A 27,950-nucleotide genomic window follows, 5' to 3' on the forward strand; every position below is an offset into this window, starting at 1 on the left:
ATACCAGTGCTCTTCCCACTCATTTCATTTGTTTCCTAGAAACTTGGGATGCACGAATTATGCATGCCCACTTGCATAGAAGCGTGACAAAAGGTTCCCGTTACCACGCAATTTGGGCAGCAACTTAGCCTGGTTGTATAGTCAGATGGGTTTAATGTGTCCAACGATGCTAAGCAACTGGCTAACAAAACATGCTGGGTGATGGCCATTTATAAGTGCATTTGTGTAGTCAGATAGGTTGGAGCTGTGCTCTCATTAACTTGCTAGAACACAGGGTCTGTGCTATGCATTCAAGTATGTGCATTAAGCCGTACGCTCTTTTTGCAGATTATAGTCTTCTGATCTCATTGATGTGAGCATGCATGTGGTTTTTGCCGTTTTCATCACATGTTGAACAGTCTTTGCTTCATTCAGTGTGTGCAGTGTTCAATATGTCATTCAGACCTCACCAGTAATCTGTACAGTTTGCATTGTTGCATCACAACACTCAAGTCAAGAATGAACCACAAATGACAAAGTTTGAATTTTGTTATGAAGCCAAGTCAAGCTGCAGTACATTTTCTGCTGTTGTATCTGCGACTTCATAGCAAAACGAAATAAAGTTCTATGTATTTGCACAAGACTTGACTAAATATCTTGGCACATGCACCACAGAGTTCACGACACTGTATAGTGTGAACTAGATGCCTTATGCAACACACACAGTATGAAAGTGCTTACAGGTAAATGTGGCAAAAAGCAGCGCCGTTTTCTGCCATGTTTTTGATCGCCAGACAGCAAAACTCCAGACTATTAAATGGTAGCCAAGCATGTCGCTGCAGCTACACCCTGCAGGAACTTCTATTTTAGTTTGCTTGCTGTACCATGTCAAAAAATTCAGGGGGCACTTTGACGATCTAAAGTGCACGAGGCGAAAGCCTTTCCACAAAACTTTGGCTGCACGGCCATAGGCACACACGAGGCAGCTATGGGGAGACTTGGATTGGCTAGTCATGACGTATGACTAATTAGTTGATGGCTGGTTAATGACTAGTTATGAGTAATTGATAACTGGTTAATGATGTTAGTCGTGGCTAATTACACTAGCCATTACTGACTAATGACTACTAACCATGACTGGTCAGGACTAACTAGTCATGGCTGCTTAGTCATAACTTGTGACTAGTAATGACTAGTTGACTCACTTCAGATGTACGGACAGTCATGGCCTCGAGTATGAACCATTAAAGGCTTTCGCCTTAAAATATCAGAGCTTAACACTTTGACCTTTCAAGTCGTATTCAATGCTGAACACCTAAGTGCATGACCTTGAAGATTAAGCACTGCTTTGGCAGTAATGTTACGAAGGTAGAAAAAAGAAAGGCATATAGAGGAAGAAAAAAATGGCATTGTTTGAGAATAAACATCCATCTTTATTCAATCATTCATTGAGTTACAGAAATATTGTGGAGGAGTACACCCCCCCTCCCACAGAGTTATTTTCCAGAATAAAACATGAGGGACTGGCCTCGCATGATGGGTATGGCCGTGTGTGTCATACAAACAAAGGTAAAGATGAAAATAACTGCTTTCATGTCTGAACAGCAGACCAGACCACGGAAAGACGGTGGACAACAATACTGTGAACTGCAAGGTGCTGATTTTTGGACCGAGAACTTTGTGAAATTTCAATGGAATGAGATGAAATCGTACTCAACTGTGACGGTTTACTGTAAGTTCTGTCAGTCACCAATGGCCGACTGATGCCAAGCCCTATTGCGAAGTGCCCTCAGCAAGCCAACTGGTGGAGTGAAAGCCTAAGTGCTCTCTGAATCTTTGTTCCTGGCGTTTATCTAAGCCTTTAAAAAAAATGTTTACAGTCAGATGGGAGATTGTCTCGAACCTGGCAGCAACCACACACAGCCCACCCTTAAAAAGCATTGAACACTCGTGACTAGTTTATATTGAGAACACTTGGGGAACATTATTGGGTGCAATAATGTATACAATTTTAAATCCTGAAATTTGAGCTTTTCAACAAGAACTTCTTTCGGATAGCAACACAAAGGCGGATGCTGTCACTCAGCAAGTTTTGTTTACCTTTGTAAGCCCACAAAGTATCGGGTGCCAGTATGCCACCATCAGCTAGAACAACAAAAACCTGCAATATGGACGTTTCAGTAGAAGACGCGCGTTGTTTACTTGCGTGTTTTGACCCATCGCTTGTCCCTACCCACTTCCTCTAAAAGTACACTCTGCACAGTTGTTGCAACAATTACATAGAGCCGCGACTTATAGGCGTTCAGTCGTAATCCCACTAAAGGTGTAGCTTCTCATCACTGGTCTCTCGAACAAGCATACATACCACACATCAGAACACGCAGTTATCACAAAGACCATTCATGAGTAGGCCTGCTCCTTCGCGTGACAAAACACCACGCTCTATCCTACAACCTTACAGCAGTGCTGTAGCAGCATACTTTACAATATACAGCGAGCTGGATTCCTTTGGGTTTCCAGTAGAATATCTCATACTGTTTCACAAAATTCTCACCCACCACTCAGCCAATTCAAAACAACACTTCCAGAACATTTAGTGAAGAGATCGGCACGCTTCGAGTTCAAGTACAAAGTATTGTAACTGCAGGATTTGAGACACTTGGTCACATGTTGATGCCCCGATTGTGAAGTTACAGGGTGATGCATACCAAACGAGTTACCACAGAACACAGTTGCCATGGTGAGCGTACATATACTATTACAACATATTTTACAAGAGACACCCAAGGATGGACCAGTGTACCAATGCAGAGATGACGCACCGTAGTGAGTTTCTTAACAAGGTGCAAATCTCTGACAGGTTTTTTCGATTATAAATGTAAGCAGCTGCTGAACATAGTCCCAGTCATTTAAAAAAAAAAGGTGTCCAGTATTCGATGAAAATGTAAGCAGTTGCTGAACATAATCCCTGTCATTTAAAAAGAAATGTTCAGTATTGAATGAATAAAATATCCTCCGACAAAAACATAGTAAATCTGTCTTTTTAAAGCATTCCAATATGAATATCTGTTGTCGTGATTATTCGAGAAAAAAAAAACAATGCTGGCGGTTTAGCATTGCTAAGCATGAAATATTGTGTGCTTGCAGATTTTTGCACGTGGATGCCACCTGCCGGTCCAAGGAATCAGCACAAAAAATTATATATAACACTAAAACATCAAAGCACACACTCTAACATTAAAGCAAGCAATTCCGCAATTTGAAGATACAGCTATTTCTTTTACGATGAAAATTTATTTCTTGACGTCTGTGGCACCGAAACCCAATAGATAACCTCAATTGCCTTAATCAATCGCACATTCTAGGTAATGAAAAAAATAAATTCCCCATTTCAAAGCCACAATACCAATATCAAGTGCCTGAATCAGCGGTAGCAAAGTCCAAAAACCCTGCTACCAACTGTGGCAGGGACCAGCTTGTAAAAAATGGGCTGCTCTTTCTAGAGATACCACATAGAGCGAAACACAGATCCTCCAGAAATACATTCACGTATAACAAAGCACAGATTTTACAAGTCAGCACCTAAAAGTGACCTTCATTTACTATAAACCAATCCAGAAATTTATCACCGAAAGCAAATTTGCTTGACTTATTTCACTTTCCTGTGCTCGCAAAGAACAGAAATCACCACAGAAAGAGTAACTATGCCTGTGCCCTTCACATACAAATGCAACGAGCAACTGTTATTTAATAAGTTCTGTCCAACAAATCAAGCCTTGATAGAGGACTAGTAATCAGTCAACCACCAATACCACTGAGCACAAAATCTTGTCCCAGGTGCTTCACCAATTGCTTTTAGCGACACCTGGGGGCACAATAGATGCATTTACTTCGAAATCCTGTGCCAGAAAACTAAACTGACACGTAAGACATGAGAGATCCACCAGCGGTGACACATTACACCTTCTGAAGCACATAAAAAAAAAAGAAGAAACAAACAACACAGGCAGAAGTTCAAAAATGGAATGCATTCAGTCATCTATGAAAAGTAAAATCTCAAAACCATTCTCATTGCACGGGGCGCAATACGCATCACAGAAAGCATAAACGCAACATTCAAAATGAGATGCAGTGTCACGATCCATACAAAAAAATGACCAGCACTCACCATTCCAATGAAATTTAGAACAGCGATTACTACTCGCGTCAGATTAAACATTCACCACATAAGGATGCTCCGCATGTAAGGCAACACCCTCACCATTACTGCAGAGCCATTTTGTGACAATGAAGGAACTGTATACACATTCCAACAAATCACGCCTTGATGGAGTACGCCGCACCAATTGATACTTGTCTCACTTGGCAATGACAGGGCATAAAGTAACAAAAAGGACTGGAATACATGAATCGATGTCATTCAATGTCATAATGCACACAGCACTGATCAGCAATGCGCAGTGGAAATGCCAGTAAGACTCACTGAGTGCAACACTGGCACAAGGGAGGCAGTATACGAGACACATCACGCGAAAGTGACTGCGATTATGATGACAGTAGTACACGCTCCACACAACTTATCCTCCGCTTCATCTTGAAGCCATGACAGACAGTCTCATGACCCCTGAACAGTGAGTTGTGCAGGGAATCGTAAGCAAAAATGAGGATTTACCATCCACGGCAGCTGTGAAACGGGCAGTTTCTTCATGCCATCGTTCCAGGAGCCGCTACCAACACATATGCAAAGATGCAGAAAAAGATGAACAAAGCTTTCCGCTCGGTAACCTTTATCCGAGCCAATTACTAATGTCCATGCCGTATGCAGAAAAATAGTGACATATATACTAAGAGCGCATTTACAGAGACCTTCAACTGAAATAAGACTGCCAAAAAACGCCAGTCCATGCCGAGCTATCACCAATAATAAACGCGAGCTTCTCTTACTTGCTCTCAGGCCTTGGAAGCTTTAGTAAGCATCAAGCCATAATAGCACGTGCTCTACAAAAAATATAAACGAAGAAAAGATAACACACAATATTTTCGAGAGGAAACACAAATATCGAACAAGGCAGTTCCCCATATAACCAACTGCTTGTTACTAGGTAAGCCTCAACATGATCATCCAGTAGATAGACATGATAGAAACATAACAGGCCCTTATCACGCAAATGAGTTTCAAAGCAACACCAAATTGAGGGGGGGGGGATGAATATGCACAGCACATGAGGGAGGGTTCAGGTCATTTGTACTGAAGTTGCTTGTTTACAGTCTGTGCTCAATTATTCTTCAAAAATCATGGCGGCTCAGTTCCCACACAGACATCGAAATTTGCACTATGACAAATGTAGTGTGAATCCGAAATAAGTCTAGAAACAAAGCGATATTGCACTGCAGATCGTCGATTCTGCCGCAAGAAATATTTTGTTGCTCTCAACCCGCTCTCTCGAAAAAGGGTTGATACTAGCAAACAGCAACTACTAAAGATGGGAGAGGAGTCTACATGCAACGTAACCGAACACACACACGCGGCACGAACAAGCGAATGAGTACAACGGACACACAAGGGCTAGTTGATCCAACACAAAAATTGGCAGTACATGCAAAAAAACTGGGCCTTTCGCCATACAAAGGGCACGACAAAGAAACCACAGTTTAAACAACTTGTAATGCGGAAAAAAATAATCTGACGAGGGAAAAAGAAAGAGCAAACCATTAGGGACGACAAGAGACCACACAAGACCGCTTAATGCTTACAGCCAAGATCTGGTGACAATACAGAAGTAGCACAGACATTTGATCACAACACCGCACACAAGCGCACAGAGACTTGCAGTGCTCCATTTCTCATTCTGAAAGCCCGGACCACAGTTTTGGCCATGCCCTAAAACCGTGTCCTCACATTTGTGGGCAGCAGCACTGTCCTCCATGTCTGGCCAGCAGACATGGCTCCCCGCACTCAGCTTGACAGCCACTGTCGAAAGCGTTTGCAAACGCTTCATCCCTAGTGTTGGCCTTGGCTAGGCTTCACAAAGCCATTGACGTGGCCATTGCGCAAAGCATCGCTGTATGACTGCTTGCGCCGTTCGGGTGGCTTGCTGCCAATAGGACCCCACACGGAACCACCCGTCATCGTCTGCTCGGCGGCGGCAGACGCCTGTCGAGCCGTGTGCGCGAAGCCTGCCTTGAGAGCATTCGTCAGCTGCTCAGACTCCTTGTCGTCCTTCAGGTACGTGTAGAGGTCCGTGCCAAACTTGACTTCATTTATCCCATGGCGCGACGGGGCACCCCACTCTCCCGCTGCGATTTGTGCCCCGCCAACAGGCTGGCTCCCCCAGGTGACTGGCTCCGACACCGCTGCCACGTATGCGACCGTCGGCTTCAGCTCGGGCTTTGGCTGTGCCTTGGCATTCAGGTGCGGCTCTGCACGACCCGGCGCCCCTTGCCGCACGGCAGAGTTATGAAACACCTGCTGTTTGAGAGGGCGTGCTTGGCTTTGGGCGCCCGTTTCCGCCCTGCCCATGTGGGCCCTCGCTTGCTGCGGCACCTGCCAAGCTTGTGCGGCAGCCTTGCTCGTCGTGCCAGAGGCATGCGGGTGATCTTTCGCCGGCTGTCTTCCCTGCTGACTCGAAGGTCGGCTGGCAGGTTGCACAGGAGGGGCCAACTTGTCCGCGACGGTCGGTCTCCTCGGCATCGAGCCGGCTGCGGGCGCACTTCCGTTCGCCGCCGGTTTCTTCCCCCCGATGACTGTCCAGCCATCGTTGTCGTCATCGCTCAGCATCATACTCTGGAACTGGGCACCCATTGCACCGAGGCCGCTTGCACCTTGAGCACCAGCGGGGTACCCCGGAGGTCTGCTCAAATCATTTAGGGAAAGGCTCGGTCCAGGGTTGACGCCACGCAAAGGCCCGTTCTGCTTTGGCTCTTCCGCCCTGGCATGGCTCTGCTGTCTGTTGCCTTGCTGAGTGCGTGGCTGCAGCTGTGTCTTTGGCTTGGCAGACGCTGCTGGTTCAGCCTGCGGCTGCTTGGGCATCTGAGAGTACACCTGCTGATACGCACGTGTCTGTGGTTGATGCACTTGTTGCATCTGCGGAGGTGGCTGGAAAGGTGGCTGCGGATGCATCTGAAAGTACTGCTGTTGCGACGGAGGGTGCGGAAACGGCGGGCGCTGCATCGGTAGATGGTGCTGCTGCTGCATGCTCGGCTGAAACCTTGCACCATTGGTTCGCTGACCTGAGGGGTATGGCCCCAGTGGCACGCCCTGAGCCCAGGAAACATTGCCCACGTTTGGGTGCAACTGGTTAGGTGCATACCCCAGCATCCTGGGCCATGGGCTGTAGAAACGCTGGTCCACCCTTGGCATGTAGTATGGCGGCAGCAGTGGGGGTGGCACGTTCCAGAAGGGCATGGTCGGCGGCGGAAGGCTGCTGTATCCAGGTGGAACGGGTAGCCGTGGCTGTGGCTGCGCATTGGTCATGGCCTCAGGCGGCCTGTCCAGGAACGGATGCTTGGGCCAGAAGCTCTGCGCATGGGGATTGAGCCCGTACTCCTTCTTCAGCTCAAAGCCGTCCAGCTGGTACTTGATGTCATCCCAGAGCATGTTGTAGAGGCTGCCACGTTCAGCGCACGTCCTGATGAACTTTTCCCACAGGGTCCTGCGCAGGAGAGAGCATTTTGTACAGGCTGCCTCACGACAACATGCCAACACTGTACCTGCAGCATTACAGTACAGCCTTAGTAATACGAGTACAGCTGACGTGAATTTCCGCATGATACAAATTCATAAAAATCTCTGGCCAAAACGCATCGCGTACAAGTGCTCCAAACACTCTCCCGCGCCCCTACTGATGATACGAACGTAGAAACTGCAACTGCACACGCGAACAGAGTGGCCCACACCACTGCCAACACTGCAATTTCCAGTTGCACAGTATACACTGGAAGCACTGAGCACTAATGCACGGCTGCAACTACGTTTTCGTGAACGCATTTGCTGTGCGTCAGCACACAAATTTTGTTCGCTTTTACCGATACGAATTCTGGGTGATACGAATATTTTTAGCAGCCCCATGATATCCATATTAATGAGATTCTACTGAATATTGTTAGGTCATCAGTACAAACTCGGCATCAAACATGTCACGTCTGGATTGCACACTAGTCATGGGCAGTCACAAAAAGAGTACAGCTTTTCTTTTCAACAAGAGCGAACGCCAATGATGCCATACATCGGAAAAACACCATGTGCCTCCATTCGTACCAAAATTAAATGCTAAAATGACCGGAACTGCTCAACAACGTCAACAGATACGAGGGACGCAATTTTGCCCGGAAATGCTGAGACGAACAGTCTAATAAGAGCATTCAATTGCATTATTATGCACTCTGTTGTTATGTAACCATCTCCTACTTTTCGTTTCTTGTTATTTGTATTACGGCAGCAGTCATAATAGGGTTCCTTCATCCCGTGCAGACTGTCGGACTGCAAAAACATACCATGATACGTGCAGCACTGCCTTGGCAACGGTGCTGACATCAACACACTTCTCGACGAGCGATGCCAGCACGTTTCTTTGCTTTTGTCAGTGGAACACGGGGCATGATATACAGCACACACATAGACAAAAACACATGTGCACAAAAAATGGCGAGAGACAGCATGGTCTGGATATCTGAAGGGGGTTATAGTTTATTTCTCCACTTCGCAACTAAATACAGTCAAAACCGATTATAACAAACAGCATGATACAATGCGACTCGTTCAATATATAGAATTATTCACTACGCCCGAACCCGCTTACAACGAACTTCAGTAAATTTCAGTACCCAATTCATTTAAAGCTGTAAATAGCAGAATGAAAATGAGCTGACAAAAGAAAAACTATACCATGAATAATCTACTCTAAAAGTAATTTAGCGGTGAAAGTAGGCAGTGATTTTTGCCTGAACATTGCATCCATCGATGCACTATCGCATTTTGAACACGTAACACCATTTCAGCAAAATTCAGTCTGCTTCTGAATGTATTCCCGAGAAGTATCGTCACAGTATATCGGTAGCAGAAAGGGCATCGTGAAGCATTGTGCGAGGGCAATCATCTTCCGGGGGTGGCTCCTCGGTGGCACAAGACACCAGCACACCGCAAACAATTTCCAAGTCCAGCGGGCTCGCTGTCACAGCTACAGTAATCCCTCGTTATAACGAAGTCAGCGGGACGTCGAAAAAATTCGTTATAAGCGATAATTCGATATAAGTGACCGCTCGAAAAAGCTAAAACAGTCGAGATTTAATTGCGCCACAACTGCGAGGAAGCTGGTGGATGACGCCGCGCAGCGTCCCCCAGCTGCGGCGGTTGCTAGGCAACGGCTCAAGGTCGGTCTCCGTGCCTCCTCGGAGCACTGCCACGGCGCGATCGCAAGTTCGTGGCCAATGTAGCTTTTGCTACAAAATTTGCTCGTAGCACATTTGTTACTTCTACCGGCAACTCAGTATTGGTCAGCGATCCTCACAGATGGTATACAGTTTTCAAATTTCTTATACCAGAGTTTATTATCTATATCAAGAACAAGCTTTAGCTCATTTTTGTGATCCAGACGGGATCCAGGCTGATCGACAGGCCGGCAGGCTCGGCTTCACGTTCGCACAAGAAAATACTACAAAGCAGTCATGCTACCATAAAGTCTGCCTCCTAGATTCGAGCTACGACAGCATGCCTGTGCAAGAGTGGAGCTTTCGGCAACGACACCGCCTGCCGGAACGCCGGGTGACAAACTGCGCGCTTCTCCCTGACTGCCCTGGTCGCCGCTAAGCCTAGCCGGTTTCGCATCGACGCCGCAGCTGACTGGACAGCACTCAAAGGCGCTACACTCGGCACCCCTTTACTGTCAACTAGGCCCATAATAAAAGATACGTTAGATTTCCGCAACGCCTTCAGCAACGGAGCTAGCAGACGCCAGCGGCCGGCGTCAAGGCTGGCAGACCACGGCCGGTCTCGACGCGCGCGATCGAGCGAGCGAGCGCGTCGAGACCGGCCTTGGGCAGGCCGGCACGGCTCAAAGGAGCGCGCCCTACGTCATCATGACGCTGCCGCTCTCCGCGCTCGCATTGGCTCCCACTTCCCGTCGTTGCGTTTGCCGCGAGCGGCCCGTCGTTGACATCTAGCAGGTTGGACGCAGGCGGCAAGCTGCGATCGGACGCTGCGGCGCCGTTCGCAACTTCGCGCCGCGGTGAATCGCGCTCGCTTTTCTTTCCACGCATTTAGACCGTTTGTCTAGTCGAATGGCGCGAATCGAGCATGACCGGCCACTTTTCCGCATCCAAAACACTGCGGTTTTCTGGCATCGCAAAGCGCGAGGAAAACTCTATTTTCGTGTGGATTCTGTAGCGAGGAATACCAGGAATGCGCTTCCGACCGAGATTAACGGTTCGGGCGCGGTGCACCATGGAATTTCGTCCCACTGAGCAAGGGACATTCGGCACTCCCTTGGTGTCCGTTACTAGGCAGGTCATCGATCGTGGGTTTGGTACTTTTGTGGCCTGTTCTATGCCTGCATGAGTCTAATTCGTCGGCGGTATTAACTTGGCACTGCATGCGCAAAGGGTCGCCGCCACGGTGGCGATGCCTCCGCTCGGCGGCGGCGATGCCTCCGCTCGGCGGCGGCGATGCCTCCACTCGCCACTTCGCTTTAAGCGGGTCAAGCTCTTCGTGCGCTTCGAGTAATGCGGCTTAAAATGCATGCGTTTGGGTCGGGACCGGAAGAAATTTCGAATAAAGCGATATTTCGAGTAAAGCGATTTCGTTATAACGAGGGATTACTGTACGTTGCCGTCAACCGCCAAAGAATTCTCGAAGGCAACTTCTCTTGGCACAGTGTCTGGAATGTCGACAAGTTCTTCCCACAGCACAGCAAGGTCAGTCATCTTGCACTGTGCGCGCCGCACCTTGCAGCACTGCACTCACAACTTCTGCACCCTCGAACACAGTCCAGCATGTGATGGAAGCAGTTCCGAAATGTGCTTCGAGTCACGTTTTGCCAGGCATGAGGCGACGACTGTCAGCATACAGGCATTCTTGTGCGTAGTCTCTGATGGCCGACTCATTACTCAAGACGGTACATATAGCGTACTCCACGAAACCTTGAAATGCACTTCAACTTCCAACTTAAGCCAGAGTCGAGAGGGTGGTACAGCTGTTAGGACACTGTGGCAGCAGAGGGTCTAGTTCCAGGTGATGTCACAAGAGGGCGCTAGTGGATCGCCAAGTCATCATCATCATGAGGCGGAGCGGCGGCGGCGGGAGGATGGGAGGTGCAATAAAGGTTGTTGGCATAAAGCCAGTGTGTTTGGGAGTTGTGCGAGTGTGTCACCGCTGAAGCGTGACACAGCAGCATGACTCGCATCCGCAAAACAAAGAAAGCATGGAGGAAGACGTCTCGTAACATATGTAGACGCTGGGTCAGCCGGGCAGCCTTCTCCCATGGCTAGAGCGACAGGTTCGAAGCTGCCTGCATGTACTTGAACACGTGGTAGGCAGCTACCAAATAGGAGTGCTGCAAAACGAGGCTGGCCGAGGAGCGCATTTCAAAGGGCAGCTCCCGCTCCTCCCGTGTTTCATGGGTTTCAGTGCAGCGCGGCCAGCAATGTGGCTGCCCAAAGACTACTATATATAAAGGGTTCTCTTTAGTGCAAACTACACCTTACGCAAACAGACTTCTGATGTCCTCTAGAAGTTCATATTAGCAAAATTCAACTTGTACATATCAGCTGGAACAATAAATATTCCTACCCAAATCGATGGTACTTTTTATTCTCCTGCCCTTTGCCACTTTCTGGAGCAACGTCATGCCCTAGGCTTTCGCCAATAGCCAAAAACAGATGCGAGCGCGGCATCACTTCAGCTAATGGCGAAGGGCAGGAAATTAAAAAAAAAAAAGGAATAGAATCGGTGTGGGAATCGTTAAGAGACAGTGAGGAGAGCTCTATTAATATCATTTTTAAAGCAAAATTCGATAGTTCGGCATTTCATGGCTTTGTTGCCACTTGGCCGGCAGCGAAAGATGCATTTATTTCTAAGAAATTTGGTTTCAAAGTTGAAAAAATTTTTCCCGCCACTCTGATTAAAACTTGGGATTCTCTTATGACGACACAGGACTAAGTGACGTGAAACATGACGTGCACATGACGTAACGCAGACTCCGTGATTTCTGACGCACAGCAGTGCGGCCCAGCAGCAGCCGAAAAGAAAGCTACCACCGGCTGCACGTTGAAGGCATCTATCGGCTATTGCGGCCGTCACTACCGTCGCTGCGTTTACGTTTGCACCGGCGTTTTGCCAGCGTTACGATGGATCCCGCTCTCGAAGTTGTCAACGAAGTTCCCGCAAATAGACACCTTTAGCATACCGTGTACCTTGTTACCGTTAGAAGAATACCGGGAGCCCGCCTACTGCCGGTGAGCAGGCGGTGATTGGTCCCGATGCTGCAGGCGCGAGCGTAGCTGCCGGGTACGTGGCGCCATCTGGCGACGTCAAGGAGATTTGCGCATGCATTGACTGCGCCTCAGTGATTTGTGGCTTCTCGTGTCCAAGTGTTGCTAGAACCAATGGTTCTAGCAACACTGTTTTGTCCTATGACGTCATCACGCTTGTACTTGCGAGTTTGGCCTGTGCCGGCGATACCTGTATTTGGGTTCTTGCTCTTTTCTGCGTTACAAGAGCTTTGTTGTCAGTATGAGTGGCGTTTTTGTAATCAGGAGCTGCTATTCTGTCGATACAAGCCAACTTCAATTTTTCCTCAGTGTCCCTTTGAAAATATACTACTCGCTTTAACAACACTCACCGGCAAGCGCCAACCGAGCAGAGTGATATGGGGTCCCCAACCACGGCGACCAGCGACTGGGCGCGTGTGATGGCCGTGTTGAGCAGCTTGGCATCCGAGAGGAAGCCGAAGTTGAGCGCAGCCTTGAAGGCAGTCTGCTCCAGGGGCAGGCAGGTGGCACGTGTCCGAACCGTGCTCAGCACCACTGCCCGGAACTGCTTGCCTGCAAAGCACATCCGTCTCGTCCCTCACGTTCCACTTCCGCCATGGCTAGTACACTCTCTCTGGCGTCACAGACTGCATGGTCACCTTGGTGTACATTGTTTCCAATGGATTCGTTCACCGGTAACAGGTCTCCAAGGCTTCATCACAATCTACCGTACATATCGTGTGTTGCGCAAATAAACGCACGCCGTAGAATGCTTCTCCCAGCCGAACAGGCGCATTGTTTGAGCTCAAATTTTGCACAGATATGGCATTTGATTGGCAGAATTGTTTCATGCTACATCTGTTTGGGTTACTTGCCCGAATCGATCAAAAAAAAGTCGTAAATTCGCATCGTCTGCGGCGACGGCGAAGAAAATCAAGCTGTTCTGTCAGCAATCGCACCTGTGGCGCCATCTCGTTTGTTGGCCATGAAAATTCAGCAAAGGAACCAAACTTGACCAAACTAAGTTTTCAGCAAACAAAGTTTTCTGTAACCATTAGAAAACCAGTTGAGAGAGCGTCTTCAAACCTCCCGAAACCCCCTCCTTTGCTGAATCTTCACGGCCAACAAATGAGATGGCGCCACCGGTGCGATTGCTGACAGAACAGCTTGATTTCTTTCGCCGTCGCCGCAGACGATGCGAATTTACGACTTTTTTTGATCGATTCAGACAAGTAACCCAAACAGATGTAGCATAAAACAATTCTGCCGACCAAATGCCATTTCTGTGCAAAATTTGAGCTCAAACAATGCGCCCATTTAGCTGGAAGAAGCATTCTACAGCGTGCGTTTATTTCCGTAACACGCGATACTTGTGTAAGGGACGCAAGTTTTTTTTTGGGGGGTTGTGACAGGGTGCGGCCCCCACATAGGATCTGCACTTTTCCGTAAAATTTTTACAACTAGAGCGGAGCCCTGATTCTGTGTCTCCCTTTTAAGCTGTAATCCACATTTATATGATGAATTAGTGCAGCCCAAGCGGATCCTTCAAATATATAATGCATTGAGGCTGCACCACCCCTACAAAAACATCCTGCTAGATCACTTTACTGGCAAACATCACATGATCCTAAGTTATTAATCCTCCAAAGATCCAAAGCTTGAATGACAGCAATGACGGCTTGATGGATGGTTTGAAGCAGCATTCTACCCGTGCGACCCACAGCCGTCAGTGTGAGATTGCCTTTGCCTGGCCTACTTTTCTGCACGTTTCACTGTCAAAGGCCTCGCGGGAATCAGTTATAAGTTCATTGTGAGGATATTGTGTGATGGTAAACTAGCAACATGGCTAGACCTTTTATGGTAAACTGACTAGATTCAAAGCGCCTTCTCTGTGGCCTTTATGCGAAGCCTGCTAGGCCTAGCGACACCAGCCATACAGAGCATTACTATGGAGACACAACACACCACTAGCGAGTGTGCGCTCAATTCGAGCTTTTGCACAGCATAACATTTTGCCCTTTCTGGTGCGAATGCCGAGCACATAAGACGAGTTAGCAGAGCTGAGGCACCATGCAGTCACAAGCGTCGTCCGGTGCGCTGGACGACGCATCCCTGTCCATTCCAAGTGTTGCAGGCAATTATCGTCTATTAGCTCCCAGAGGAACGCAACACGTGGGAAAAATTATGCACGCATGAAGCAATTCTTCTGGCTGACATTCTTCTTTTTTGAATTACCAGCTGCCGAGTTGGGTTTATGGTTTACGCGGTCGAACGTCCAAAAGTGACTCAGGCTATGGAGGGACGCCATAGTGGAGGGCTCCAGGTACCGTATAAACGCATGTAATGGCTGCACCCGTGTATGGGCCGCACCTTGTTTTCCCAAAGGAAATGTTTAAAAAAAAAAAATCCCTGCAAGGGCTCCGGCTACGAGCTACGGTGCTCTTGATCGCGGTGCGCAAGATCGCGGAGGCCATGCACACGCCGTGGCCTCCGAGATCACCGCCACGTGCTAGAGAAAAATGAGCAAACACGGGCAACCTCGGAGGCCATGCATGCGCACAGGAGCTTCCAGATGCCGTCCATGGATGGCGCCCGAGGCCGCGGTCATCATCATCACCAACTTTTTCCTCCGCCGCAATCTCCCGCTATCCACATCAGCAGTAGTTGTGGCGGTTGTGGCTTTCATGTGCTGCCACCGAGCGTTGCAGTTTTAGCACAATGGGCAAACACACGGCTGGGAGTTAGCTCTTCAACACGGCAAGCATGCGGCAGGCAGCAAAATCGACGCAGCCGAGAAGCGCATCCGATGATCAAAAGGATGCACTGAGAAACAAGCTGCAAAAAGCGCGCTTTCCGATGCTGAGCACAGCACCAGCTCAGAGTCAAAATACTCCGTGAGTGACGATTGAACGTAGAATAAATGCCGCTCAATCCCTGATTGGTGTGTTTTTACTTAAAAAAACAAAAACATTTCTTTTGCACATCGTGTGTATGGGCCGCACCCTGAAATTTGGCCCTTGAATCTGGGAAAAAAAAAGTCCGGCCCTTACACGCGTTTATATGGTAATTAGACAAACTGGATTTCTATAACATGCTCTGACATCGCACAGTACATGGGCCTCAAGCATTTCGCCAAATAAAATGCGACCACCGCGGCCAGGACCGAACCCGCGTCTTTCAGGCCAGCAGCCGAGCACCATAACCACTGACCCACCGCGGCCTTTACACGGGAGGCTGTCCTGAGGTAAACAAGCTATACCCATCATCACCACATGGCCAAGTCAATCCATGTTTCTATCAACTACACAGAGAATCCTAAGACACCTTTGTACTGGGGAGTCACAAAAGCGCACACATACCCTGAACGTTGGGAACGCTCTCAACTCGAACACGGGAGAGTCTGAGCTTCCTCAGCTGCATTCGAATGCATTGCACCTGAAATAAAAGAAAACGGGCAGTTCTGGGATCACCCTGTTCGCACTGCCAGGATAAAAGGAGATCAGCAGACTGTTCACTACAACCAACACCATTGCTGGCCACCTGACAGCACTGCGATGCTCACCTGGTCGTAGTAAGGGGTCAGAACAGCAATGGTGGATGGGTCGCAGGCACCCCAGGTTCCAGACCACTTGTCAACCAGCTGCTTGACCACTTCACATACCTCCACCACCTGGTAATAAATGACAACAGAAAACAAACCCAGGAACATTCGAGACCCACTGAAGTAACTTTGAAAATGGTTCAAATGGCTGTGGCTCTAGCACCATAATTGACACTGATGAACTTTAGACAAGCTGTACAAAGTCTAAAGCCCTACAATGAGACCATGCTGGAACAGTTATCTTCTCAGGTTAAAGCTTTTATCGGCAAGAACAATTTCTCATAAGATTTGTCAACTAAAAACCATGAAACCCCCCCAACATCATTCCAAGATCGGCAAGCACTTCCGTTGCACTAACTTGTTTTCATCAAAAAATGGCTGCAGAACTGCATGTAAGTGGCTGGCCATGCAATGGAATCAAGGGCTATGGAATCATGGACAGGTTCAGCGAGCAAGCGGACACAGTTGTTTCTAGTTGTGATATGCAACACAGATGGCACAAGCATTTACCCCCAAGGAAGTTCCCAGAGAGCCATCCTTAACATGCATCACGAAGTCAGCCATGTTTGTGCGCAGTTTAACTGCATGTTTACAGCACTGTCTTTAAGGGGGGAGGCTACCTTTGAGCATCAACTTTTTTATTTCTTGAGATATCTGGATGAAAGTTTCAGGGTAAGCTTGTAGCACAAACATTTGAAGAACTACCAAATTTCATGGAGCTGTGCCCTCTGGTTCTCAAGTTATAGGAGTATATCAGGGTAGTTTACATGGGTTCCTTGGGACATGCCTGGAGAATTTGCAAAATGTGCTGGCACTTTGAAATTCAGCACAGTCATTCCTGGATAGGTACCCCAGGGCAAGACAAGGCCCTTTTTGTAAATTTCATTGCTGAAAAATTTTAGCACAGCCCTGAATTTAGTGTTACTTATTAGACCTTCATTAACCAAATTTTAATTGTTTATTACGAATTCCAGAGACAATATCTTAAAAAAACGGGCTTGTCTTGCCCTCAGAAATTTATTCAGGTATGGTGCAAAAGAAACCCTATGAAATTCTGATAAGTGGTTCCCAAGATATGGCTTTCCCTAGCAGCCACGCCAGGCAAAATATTGATTCTGAGAAAATGGCCTTAGAAGATTGAGAGAACACCAACTTTTTTGTTTCTTGAGATATTTTGATGAAATTTTCAGGGTAGGCTCACAGCATAAACACCTGAAGAATTACTAAGTTTCACAGAGTTGTGCTCTCTGGTTCTGAAGTTACAGGAGTATATTGAGGTGGTTTACAAGGGTTCTTTGGGACAGGCCAGGAGAATATGCAGAATGTGTTGGCACTATGAAGTTAATTTATGATAATTCCTGAATAGGCACCTCAGGCAACAACAAGGCCCTTCGAAAATTCTTTGCTAAAAAATTTTAGCACATCACTGAATTTAATTACTACTTAGACATGCACTAATTAACCAAATTTTATTTATCAACAATTCCAAACACAATATTTCAATAAATTGGCTTTTCTTGCCCCCAAAATTTATTTATGTATAGGGTAAAAAGACCACACAGAAATCCGATAAGTGGTTTATGAGATATGCTGGGGTGAGCACAGCCATACAAGGAAAAAAAATTAAAAAATTCACAGAAAATGACCCTCAAAAGTTGTGACATTTCCAGGTCTAAAACGATCCCGCTGAATAGCTGGAGCTGTCTCCGTGCTTTCTTCTTTTTTTTTTTTTTGCCGCCTCTGAGTTGTCATTTCATTCTGTTCCTCAGCCTTGCCCATGCGCACGGCGTCTTTCTCCGCCGCCGACCGACGCTTACATATCTAGAACGCTGGACGCGTCGATGCAGTCGTCGGCAGCGCGCTTCGCCATGCGGATGGACCTCATAGAATGCATCCGTGCCGAACGCGTGTCGCGTCTTGAATTTCGTTGTAGGCATCGATCAACAAGCTACACGACACTGTTCAAAGGGCACGGCGACAGACTGTAAAGACAGCGATCGCAGAAATGGCGAAAGGCGAACACACCGCACAAAGGAGAGCGAGCAGCCGGAGCAGACGACGTGCAGGGAGCAGCCGGCGGAGACCATTGCGTCAGCGCGCGCAGCAGCCAATAGCAGCCGCCCGTTCCCCCGCGTTCTCGAGGAGCGCGCGCTTGGTGCAATCGTAGCCTCGGATTTCGGACGCGGGAAACTCGAAAGCAGCCGCGAGGCCCCCAATCAAAAGCTAGCCACGCCTCGAGCACGCTGCCGCCGTCGCCGCCGGCGGCAGTAAAGAAAAGCGCAAGAATTCACGAACAAAACAAGACCAAAATGGCGGCGCTCGGTTCAGCGTGTGAGGAATGGCGCGTGCGCGAAGTTGGGGCATTTTCGGCGCTTGCTCGCGGCTCAGGGGCCACCGTGGCTTGTTATATTTCTAATTTTCAATATTTTTACGGCGAATTAGGCATTGATAATTACAGAAAAGGTAGTTTATAACATATACAAACGGAATATATACTTTTCCAAAAATTGACTTTTTCGCGATTTTTCGGTTTTCAAAGGTAGCGTCCCCCCCTTAAAGCACATGATCATTAATTACATTAAACTCATGAACTCAAACTTCAAGGGACCAAACATTTTTGTTTGAAATACCACAAGTCTGAATAATCAGGAATGTGCCTTAAATGGTCCCAGACTACATGTGATTGATTTGCTTTACGGATATCGATGCATAAAAATAGTATTTCGGAACTATTTCTCATTGCAAACTTAGCTAAAAGCGTGAGCATACCATAAAATATGGGCAAAAGGCACTAATAATCGACCAGCAGCCTCCGATTGGTTGCAAGGTTGAAAAAAAGTTATCAAGAAGTTATGTGGTTTCACAACCTGGACAACACAACTACACACTTGGAACATCCTGAGAATAGAGAGTTTTAGTATTGCGGGCTTTGCGTAATTGCGTGCATAGCGGAATAGCGGGTCCAGAGTGCGCATGCGCAGAACGCTAACGGGGAAATAGCGTTAGCGTACGCATGCAATTTTCAGAATTTAGCGTTGCGGCAGTTGCGGCTTTTGCGCCCTTAGCGTGGAAACATGGCGGTGTCCTTTCAAGCGACAGCCGCCCGCTTCAGCCGATTCAGCAGCTCTTGCGATTCCGGTCGGCATGTTTACCGGCAACTACTGGTGGTTTCGCTTTTCGCTATGACTTACCTTGCTTCGACGATAAAGTTTAAGCTGCAATTCAGCCCAGTTTTTGAGATACGCTCTCGATTCTGGAGCGCGCAAGCCTAATGGAACCTCAAGCTGCACTGCTACCGTCTGCAACGGCCCGAAACGCAGCAGAAACCTAGCAAAAACGTCTGGAACGAGACAAAAATAGATTTGGAGGTTTTTCGCGGTGTTTTATGGACTTGAATTATGTAAAGAGAGTTTATATTAAATTTTCCTCTAGTTTTTGAACATTAGACGTCATGTGATGGCAAATTTTCTTGCTCCAACGGCTTGTAGTTAACATTGCCTTTGCTAGAGGGCGCCACTATTTTACGTTTTCATTTCATTTTATTTCAATTTCGGGGTCATGTTGCAGACGAAAATGAACGCTGCCCTAATAATTCGTTTAAAAAACTCGGAAATATTATACTTTGGCAAGTTAGCGGCAATGTCAACCATTTTAGAAGGACCGTTGACATCCATGTGAAGCAGATGGCGTTTAGCGTTTTCAAAGCGCTATACTAAAACTCTCTGAGGGGATAAGTTGCTTGCGGCACGCTAACGTAATTTCCCTTAGGTCCGCTATCACGCTAACGCTATACTAAAACTCTCTAATGTCCTCTACTCAGTAGATCCTCAAAAAGTTCTCACATGGAAGTCTCAGCACATCCTCAATCTTGCCCACAAAGACCATTCCGGTCTGTTTTCAGGACATAAGATGATGATTTGGCACGGAGAACATGCACTTTTGTTTGCATCATTATTGGTGGCAGCTTTTACAATACCAAATTTACTCGCATAATAGGCGCACTTTTTTTTTTTTTTTAAATCCGGCTCAAAGTTTGGGGTGTGCTTTCCAAAAATTTTCCGACTCGCATTCTCGCGCCTTAAAAATGAACATACCATATAAACGCACACGTGTAAGGGCCGCACCCGTGTACGGGCTGCACCCTGTTTTCCCAAAGGAATATTTAAAAAAAAAAAATCCATGTAAGGGCCGCATCCAAGCTTTCCACGACACACGCGGGAAAGGCCTTCGAAACGCACGCACCGTGGCCTTTGCGATTGGCTACGGCAGCGAGTAACAGAGCGCTTAATCGTGGAGGCCACTCACGTGCACAAAAGCTTCCAGGTGCCGCCCATGGATGGCGCCATCATCGTAAACTTTTTCCTCCATCGCAAGCTACAGTTATCCATATCAACATCAGTATCACCAGCTTCAGCTTTCTATGGCTGTCAAAGCTGTCAAAGGCACGCGAGTTATGGCAGCGTCAGCAGTGCGTTAGTTCACCGTAGTTGTGGCTTTTGTGTGCAGCCGCTGAGCGTTGCAATTTTAGCACAACAGGCGAGTACCTTAACGGCTACATGGCTGGGAGTTTGCTCTCGAACATGGCAAGCGTGCGGCGGGCCGAAAATTTGACGTGGCCAAGAAGAGTGGCAGTTGAGACTGCGGCGTGTTTTAATTTTTGTAAGTGACTCCAAGCACTGAGGTTTCCGTGGCCCGAAGTAGGGAAGGTTTCTGGCTGGAGATGAAGCTTTCCAAACAGGCGTGTAAAGTGAGCATCCCTGAAAACTGTGTGCTGAACACAACAGGAGGTTATGGTGCGGAATTCAGCATGCGTGGGTGTTCCACGCGATGTTGTTGTATACAGTCTAGCCCGGTTATAACGAAGTCGGCGGGAATCGGAAATCACTTCGCTATATCCGCTATTTCGTTATATGTGGACTACGAAAAAAAAATGCAAACATCGGCATACCGATTTATTGCCGCTGAAAGAAGTCGTCCAGCGTCCCCTGAACACGTTTCGCGAGTGCGGACTTCAGGATTGCGGCTTCCATACCATCCAACTGCGAACCAAAGATCTGGTCGAACTCCGCGATAACGCGATAACGATAAAAATGAGCCACGCTTCCAACATGCACAATGCTACCGCGCTTTCTCCCTGCCTTGCGCACCGCGGCACCGACATAAAACAAATCGCGCGCTGCCACACCTCCTGCAGACTGCAATCCAGCCGTGGCGCCGACTGCCTGGGAGAAATAGAGAACCGAGATTCGCCAAGACGGCCGCTCTCTGCGACGTCATCGAAAAAAAAAAATCGTCTCTGTTCTTTTTTACATTTTTTCCCTGCGCGGCGTGCTCTACGCCGTGACGCCGTTCAAGGACGGCGCAACAAGAGACCGGCGTGCCATGCGATGCAGTGAAGCTCCGCAGGAGAGCAGACGACGCCACGAAAGGACGCCGTCAGCCGAATTTTGCTCTTATTTTCGCGGAAAAAATCGCCTCAAGAGCGCAAAAATGTCTTGATTGGCAGATTATTTTTTCGGTTGGTATTAAATCTCTTCGTTATATCCGCTGACGCGCTCTTATTTACTTCGTTAAAACCGGACCCAAAATGTATTGAAAATGCAAAAATGGGAATGGGAAATTGAAATCCCTTCGTTATAACCGCTATTTCGCTATAAGTGGGTTCGTTATAAACGGGCTAGACTGTACGTGCTGTGGGTCCACAACAGCTGCAATGGCAGCAACAGTACTGAGGACTAACAGTCACTTCAGCAAGAACTTTGTTAAAATAAGCTTGGGTTGTGGAAGGCACGTGCGTTTCTTTTTTTTTATTCACCTCAGATGGAGGAAACGGGATAGCGTCGGCTTACAATCGTGTAAACACAGTATTGATCACAGAGCCAATTTCGTGGTGCGCCTATTACGCGAGTGCGCCTATTAAGCGAGTGCGCCTATTATGCGAGTGCGCCTATTATGCTTGAGTAAGTGTACGCCAGTGTGCCAAATATGACGCTTGAAGTGCAGGCGGCAGGTACAGAGGTGCAGCTCGCACCCACTCGCGTCCTTCGCTGCGAGTATGCGCAGACCGGTTCCAGCATACGGGCTTTCGATGTGTCCACTGGAGCTTTGGTGACTGTCATCGCCCGGTGTACTGGTACAACTGACCGCGTTAGATATCCCGCATTTCCTAAAATAACAACCCACGAGCTCCTCGGAAATGCTGGCCCAAGCGTTCGCGATCCGAATGCACAGAGTGGTTGGAGAGGCCTGTGTCTAGTGGCAGTAACTGCAGGCTCTCCCTACCTCATACAGACAATGCAGCAGCGCTTGACACAGTACCGATGCTTTCGGCAGCTGCGATTACTTTCTTTCAGCTTTTGTGGTCTGGATGTCATGCGAGGTGCAATCGTCCTGGGCGTCGTGATGTCAGGTCAGTGTAGTGAGGTGGCGTCAAAATCAAAACTACTGACCTACACCACTGCTAGATAGCGCCTCCTCTCACTGGAAGCATGATGGTGGTGGTGCTCGATAATAGAATTCTAGCAGAGCTAGTTTGTGCACCCGCTCCGCTATGAGGTGGCCGTGGTACCGCCTCATAAGCGATGGCATCCATGTAAGGGGGCTTCATCACATAAGAAACAAACAGCCTGTGATGAGCGTGCATTTTCGGCATACAGACCCAAGTGGACAGAAACGAGAGGAACGGCATATGTCACATCACAGCTGCTGCTGGCTCGTAACACTGCAAGCCTGCACTAACAGTGCACACAAAAACAGCCGAATTCAGCCAAACTCTGTGACATGCTTACACTGCAACATCACTCCCAATGTACACGTGAATCAGCATGCCAGCTTGGTTCACTCTGGTTCAAGTCAAACAAAGCACTGCATAAGACGAGAAAGACAATGGTGGTGACGAGTGGAAGAGCCTGGCTTCAGGTGAATACAGCTACTGAAGACCATTTCCTGGGAACATAGTCCAACTTGCAGCATGAAAACAACGCCCACGCTATTGGCTAATGGTGCAAGCCTCACAAATTAAAGCCACAGTCGGTGCTGAAGGCCGTGTAGCATGCAATAGCATACCTTTGCAACAGTCAAGAGCTCACAATGACTGAAGCAGGCAATAGCTAAGCTAGTGTTGACGCTACAGCAACAAAAAGTCCAGGCTTCAACCCCGATCTGGAAACCGTTGATGCCCACCTCCATCTCGTTGATGTACGAGGTGCTCCCGTCGCACAGCTTGTCATCACCGCGGGCTGCAAAGAAGCTCAGCGGTTCCAGCAGGTGGTGTGGGCCGGGACTGCCCACAGCGCGCAGGCGGCCCTCGTAGAAGCACTCCGAGGTGAAGCGCACCAGCGCCTCGTGAGAGCGGTAGTTGTCCTCGAGCACCACCTGGCAGGGGTGCAAGCCCACCTTGCCTCCATGGGCACGCGAGAACATGCCGTGCAGCCGCTCCAGCAGTGACACGTGAAGTCGGCGCTCCCGCGTGTACACCGAGAACACCTCCGGGTTCAGCTGAGAAAGAGAGAGAGAGAAGGGCTGACTGCGTGCACTGCACTCCACAGCTAACAGTGCTGCCATCTATCTGCCTATCTACACACTTTGGGCAGGATCGACAGAAATGTGTGGAAAATTCTCAACATCTCCGGACCTTGGTGGACAGCTGTGTTTTCATCACCTCCCTGAACAACGGTACCAGAAAATCACAGTTCCTTTCTGCTGGTTCCAAACTTGCTTGTCGATCTTTTATCAACTGAGAACCCACCAAATGTCACTGCTTGTCTGAGAGTCCCGTGCACCCAGGACATAGCCTTAACTCGACAGTAAACTACTGCTCCTATATGAGTGACCCAGCAGGTCATACAGTCACCTGCATGTAGTCGCCAGCCAGCACCACGCGGGTGCTCTCGTCGGCCAGGGCCAGGGGCAGGATGCACTCCGTCTCCATCGCCTGGGCCGCCTCATCGACCAGTATGTGCGTGAAGAAGCCTGGGCACACACAGAAACAGAAGGGGCTGAGGCAGGGCAAGGGTCTCCAACAGTGCTAGCAGAGTGGGGCACAGGCCTTACGAGTCCATATACCGTATTTACTCGCGTAATAGGCGTACTCGCATAATAGGCGCACCCCAAGTTAGGGCGCGAAAAATCAGATTTTTTTATTTCCGCGCATAATAGGCGCACCCCGAACTTGGCACTGTGATCAAAACTGCATTTACACGATTGCAAGCCGACGCCTCGCCACCCCCCGCTTCCCAATCTTTATTTTAACAAATTTTTTACTGAACTGACTACTAGTCTTCACTAGTGCTGCTGCCGTCGCAGCTGCTGCAGACCCACAGCACGTACAACGACATCGCGTAGAACAGCCGCACACAGTTTTCAGGGATGCTCACTTTAATCGTCTGTTTGGAAAGCTTCATCTCCAGCCGGAAACGTTCCCGACTTAGGCCCACGAAAACCTCGGCGCTTGGAGTCGCGTATGAAAATTTAGGGACGCCGCAGTCGCAACTGCCGCACTTCTCGGCCACGTCGTATTTTCCGACCTGCCGCACGCTTGCTGTGTTCGAGAGCAAACTCCCAGCCGTGTAGCTGTTAAGGTGCTTGCCCGTCGAGATAAAACAGCAACGCTCCGCGGCAAAGCCATAAACCACGATAACTATCGCGCTACCGCAAATCCCGGCACTTGACAGCAATAACAACAACAAAAAAAACGAGCTAGTGATGCTGATGGCGATATAGATAGCGAAAGCTCGCGGCGGAGGAAAACGATGATGATGATGATGAGCTTGGCCTTGGGCGCCCTCCGTGGGCGGCGTCTGGAAGCTCCTGTGCGCGTGTGTGACCTCCGCGATCAAGCGCCCGTTGCGCGCAGCCGGAGCCGATCGCGGAGGCCTCGGTGCGTGCATTCCGAAGGCTATTCCCGGGTGTGTCGTGGAAAGTTTCGGTGCGGCCCTACACGCATCTTTTTTTTTCTCAATATTTTCTTCGCGAAAACGGGGTGCGGCCCGTACACGAGTGCGTTTACGCGGTGTGTTCAATTTTGCGAGTCGAAAAATTTCCGGAAATTTTACCCCGCGTAATAGGCGCACCCCGAACTTTGAGCCGGATTTTCTGGAAAAAAAGTGCGCCTATTATGCGAGTAAATACGGTAACATTTTTTATAAGAAGAAAGCTCACGGCCCAAACACAAGCGTAGGAAATACTTTCAGGAGGTGGCACTCTGCCCGCTGATATCTCCGCATACTGCCTGACCCTGAAGCTCAAGTGCACTCTGCATCACTAAAGTTGGCCTCATTTTTTTCCCAAGAGGAGAGGAGAACATCTGCGAGCACACCACACCGACCCCTATGGATGATCCGAACGCACACATCTGACTGCACCTGCGAGCACCAAGCACTGCCCTCATATCACAAATACCATGACTGCCAGTCACGCAGTTTGCACCACAAGCACCGAGCAGTAGCTAGCCACCCGGACATCACTGATGCCGTTATCACCAGACAAGCGATAGGGATTGCAGGCACTGAGTGATGGTGCACAGTCATAAACAAATCTCGTCAGCTGTAATGCATTTATTTCCCGTGCTTTTGCACACGGACTGGTTAGTTTTTGGACGATACCGGACACCATTCGCAGGTATACAGTCGCCGACCGTTTATTCGGACCTCACGGGGACCGTGGAAATGTCCGAATAAACAGGTGTCCGAAAAAACAAATTCAGAAAAAAAAGAGAAAGAAATCGTTTATTTACATGCACTGGCTGATCCCAGGCTGGCGTTGCATATGTCTCCTCGCCCAACGCCGCCTCTCCTCCTCCTCTTCTCCGTTCCTTCTTTCACCACCTCCTCTACTTGCCTCCTCCCCCACATCGTTTCGAGAGCCGTCGGGCCTCATCGCATCTGCACCGCTGCGTGCTACCACGGCGCTCTCACGGGCTTGCTGCCGCCGGCCTGGCGTTGCATAAGTCAATGCTCACGCGCGCTTCAACGAAACATCTTGATACTGCTACTCGGGGTTCAAGAGACCCCTTTCGATGACAAAACACCGGCTGTAAGCCGCCCTAGGCTAATATCGCATCTCCAGTGCTGCGTGCTACCACGGCGCTCTCGCGGGCTTGCTGCCGGATAAACAAACAAAGCGGCTTCTGGATTGCCTTGAGATGGCTTACTAAGCTGCGGCCGGAAGTGGTGTGGCGCGCCACCATGCGGCGCGCTACCAAACCACGCGGAAACGATGATGATGAGCGGGAATTTGCAGTAGCGCCACCTCGCAGGGCAGCAAGGAGGCTCAGTTCAAAACAAAAATGGCGTTGAGCGAAGTGAACCGCGCGTCGGTGAGCGTCGGTGCGGCAAGTGCTGCCGGTCGAGTTGGCTCAAGGAGTGTCCGAAAAATCAAACGAGAGGCTGCAAGATGTCCGAACTTTCGGCAGTTGTTATACATTACGGTCTATGGGGAGAGTGGCGGTGCCACGAAGCAGTCTGAATAATCGAGCATGTCCGAATTTTTGGAGTCCGAAAAATCAGTCGGCGACTGTAATATTGTTACATTAGGCCGTGCATGCACTGATATGCGCATCAGGAAAGACGAAGACGAAGCTCGTGAGTTTTGAAGAAGACGACGGTCGAGCAGTGTCGGCTGGTGCCTGCAGTAAACGCCTGTCGTTTGAAAGCCCTGTCTTTCGTGTCCGCCATGTCTGCAATCCCAAGCGGAACTACCCCACACCTCCACCAAGATGTTATGGGGTAGTTCCGCTTGGGATTGCAGACAGGGCGGACACGGAAGACAGGGCTTTCAAACGACAGGCGTTTACTGCAGGCACCAGCCGACACTGCTCGACCGTCGTCTTCTTCAAAACTCACGAGCTTCGTCTTAGTCTTTCCTGATGCGCCTATCAGTGCATGCACAGCCTAATGTAACAATATCTTGGGCATTGCAAGGGGCAGTTGCCTGGCAGCAACACCCTACATGAAAGTTGTGAATACGTTGTTTACATTATCTCGAAATGTGCCAAAGAAAACTTAGAAGAAAAAAAAGAATTCCAAGATCATCTATACAATTCATGCGGCAGAGTATGTGTCAAGGCCTAGCAATGCCTAGTGAGTGCAGCGCTCCAAGCAGACCGGCAGGCAGCATGTCGTCACTAGCACAGGTACAATGTATTTTTGCCGTTCTCTCTTCCCTCTTTAATCCCCTCACTCCCTTCCCAGTGCAGGGTAGACAACCAGAAACCTTTCTGGTTAACATCCCTGCCTTTCCCCCCTCTCTGTATCTATCTATGCCTCTAGGTTAAAGATAAGCTGACTCACTGCCACTTTCCATGCATCGAATTATCGATGCAACAAACTTTTTCGCGATCCCCTTCGAGTCCAATACGTCCGGGTTTGACTGCAATACCTCCACATTCTTATCCAAGACCTGTCTTACGAACCATTGCTATTATGCACAGTTGTGAATGAGTTGAGCAAGAAAATGTTTCAACCCTCTTGTTCAATGAAGTAACTGCGATGATCTGGGGAGGGAAATCCTGCTGGGTCTGCGCCCCACAAATGCGAATGGCCGCATGCCATTCTACAGGTCCACACCCACCTCGCTTCACACCGCTGGCGAGCAGCATCTGGGAGGAGGAGAGTGTGGTGACGACCACGCGGTGCCCTTCAATTTCCTCGGCAGTTGGCGGCCGAAACCAGGGGCCCTGCTCGGACAGCTGCTCTCGGGGCACCTGCAAATGCAAATGCCACGGTCAGGGCTTCTTTGTTTAAACAGGCGTGTCACTACCATCACCTCTGCCCACCATGTTGGAACCAAGACACCGCAAATCAAGATTCACGAAACCCCTCCCTCGAGCCATACACAGAAGCTTTGGTTTCCCTCTGATGCAGAGAGGCAGGATGACTCTAAGTGTCACACTGCAATCACACAGAAAACA

At 48.7% G+C, this 27,950-nt stretch overlaps 1 protein-coding gene across 1 annotated transcript in view; it reads right to left on the reverse strand.

Annotated features, from left to right (window-relative positions):
- Positions 1 to 1,388: 1,388 nt before the first annotated feature.
- LOC149346947 (ATP-dependent RNA helicase with zinc finger domain-like) overlaps positions 1,389 to 27,950 on the reverse strand; it is a 64,333-nt gene continuing 37,771 nt past the window's right edge. The window contains exons 14-20 of the mRNA XM_089586760.1: positions 27,611 to 27,743; positions 23,895 to 24,013; positions 23,225 to 23,539; positions 16,004 to 16,111; positions 15,801 to 15,876; positions 12,813 to 13,014; positions 1,389 to 7,631 (exon numbers count right to left, since the gene is read on the reverse strand). Coding sequence (XP_089442886.1) covers positions 5,981 to 7,631; positions 12,813 to 13,014; positions 15,801 to 15,876; positions 16,004 to 16,111; positions 23,225 to 23,539; positions 23,895 to 24,013; positions 27,611 to 27,743 — 2,604 coding nt within the window. The 3' untranslated portion in view covers positions 1,389 to 5,980. The remainder of the gene's footprint in view (positions 7,632 to 12,812; positions 13,015 to 15,800; positions 15,877 to 16,003; positions 16,112 to 23,224; positions 23,540 to 23,894; positions 24,014 to 27,610; positions 27,744 to 27,950) is intronic.

The sequence above is a fragment of the Amblyomma mixtum genome, chromosome 4 (genome assembly GCF_055824585.1).
Source record: "Amblyomma mixtum isolate Tamu chromosome 4, ASM5582458v1, whole genome shotgun sequence".
NCBI lineage: Eukaryota > Metazoa > Arthropoda > Arachnida > Ixodida > Ixodidae > Amblyomma > Amblyomma mixtum.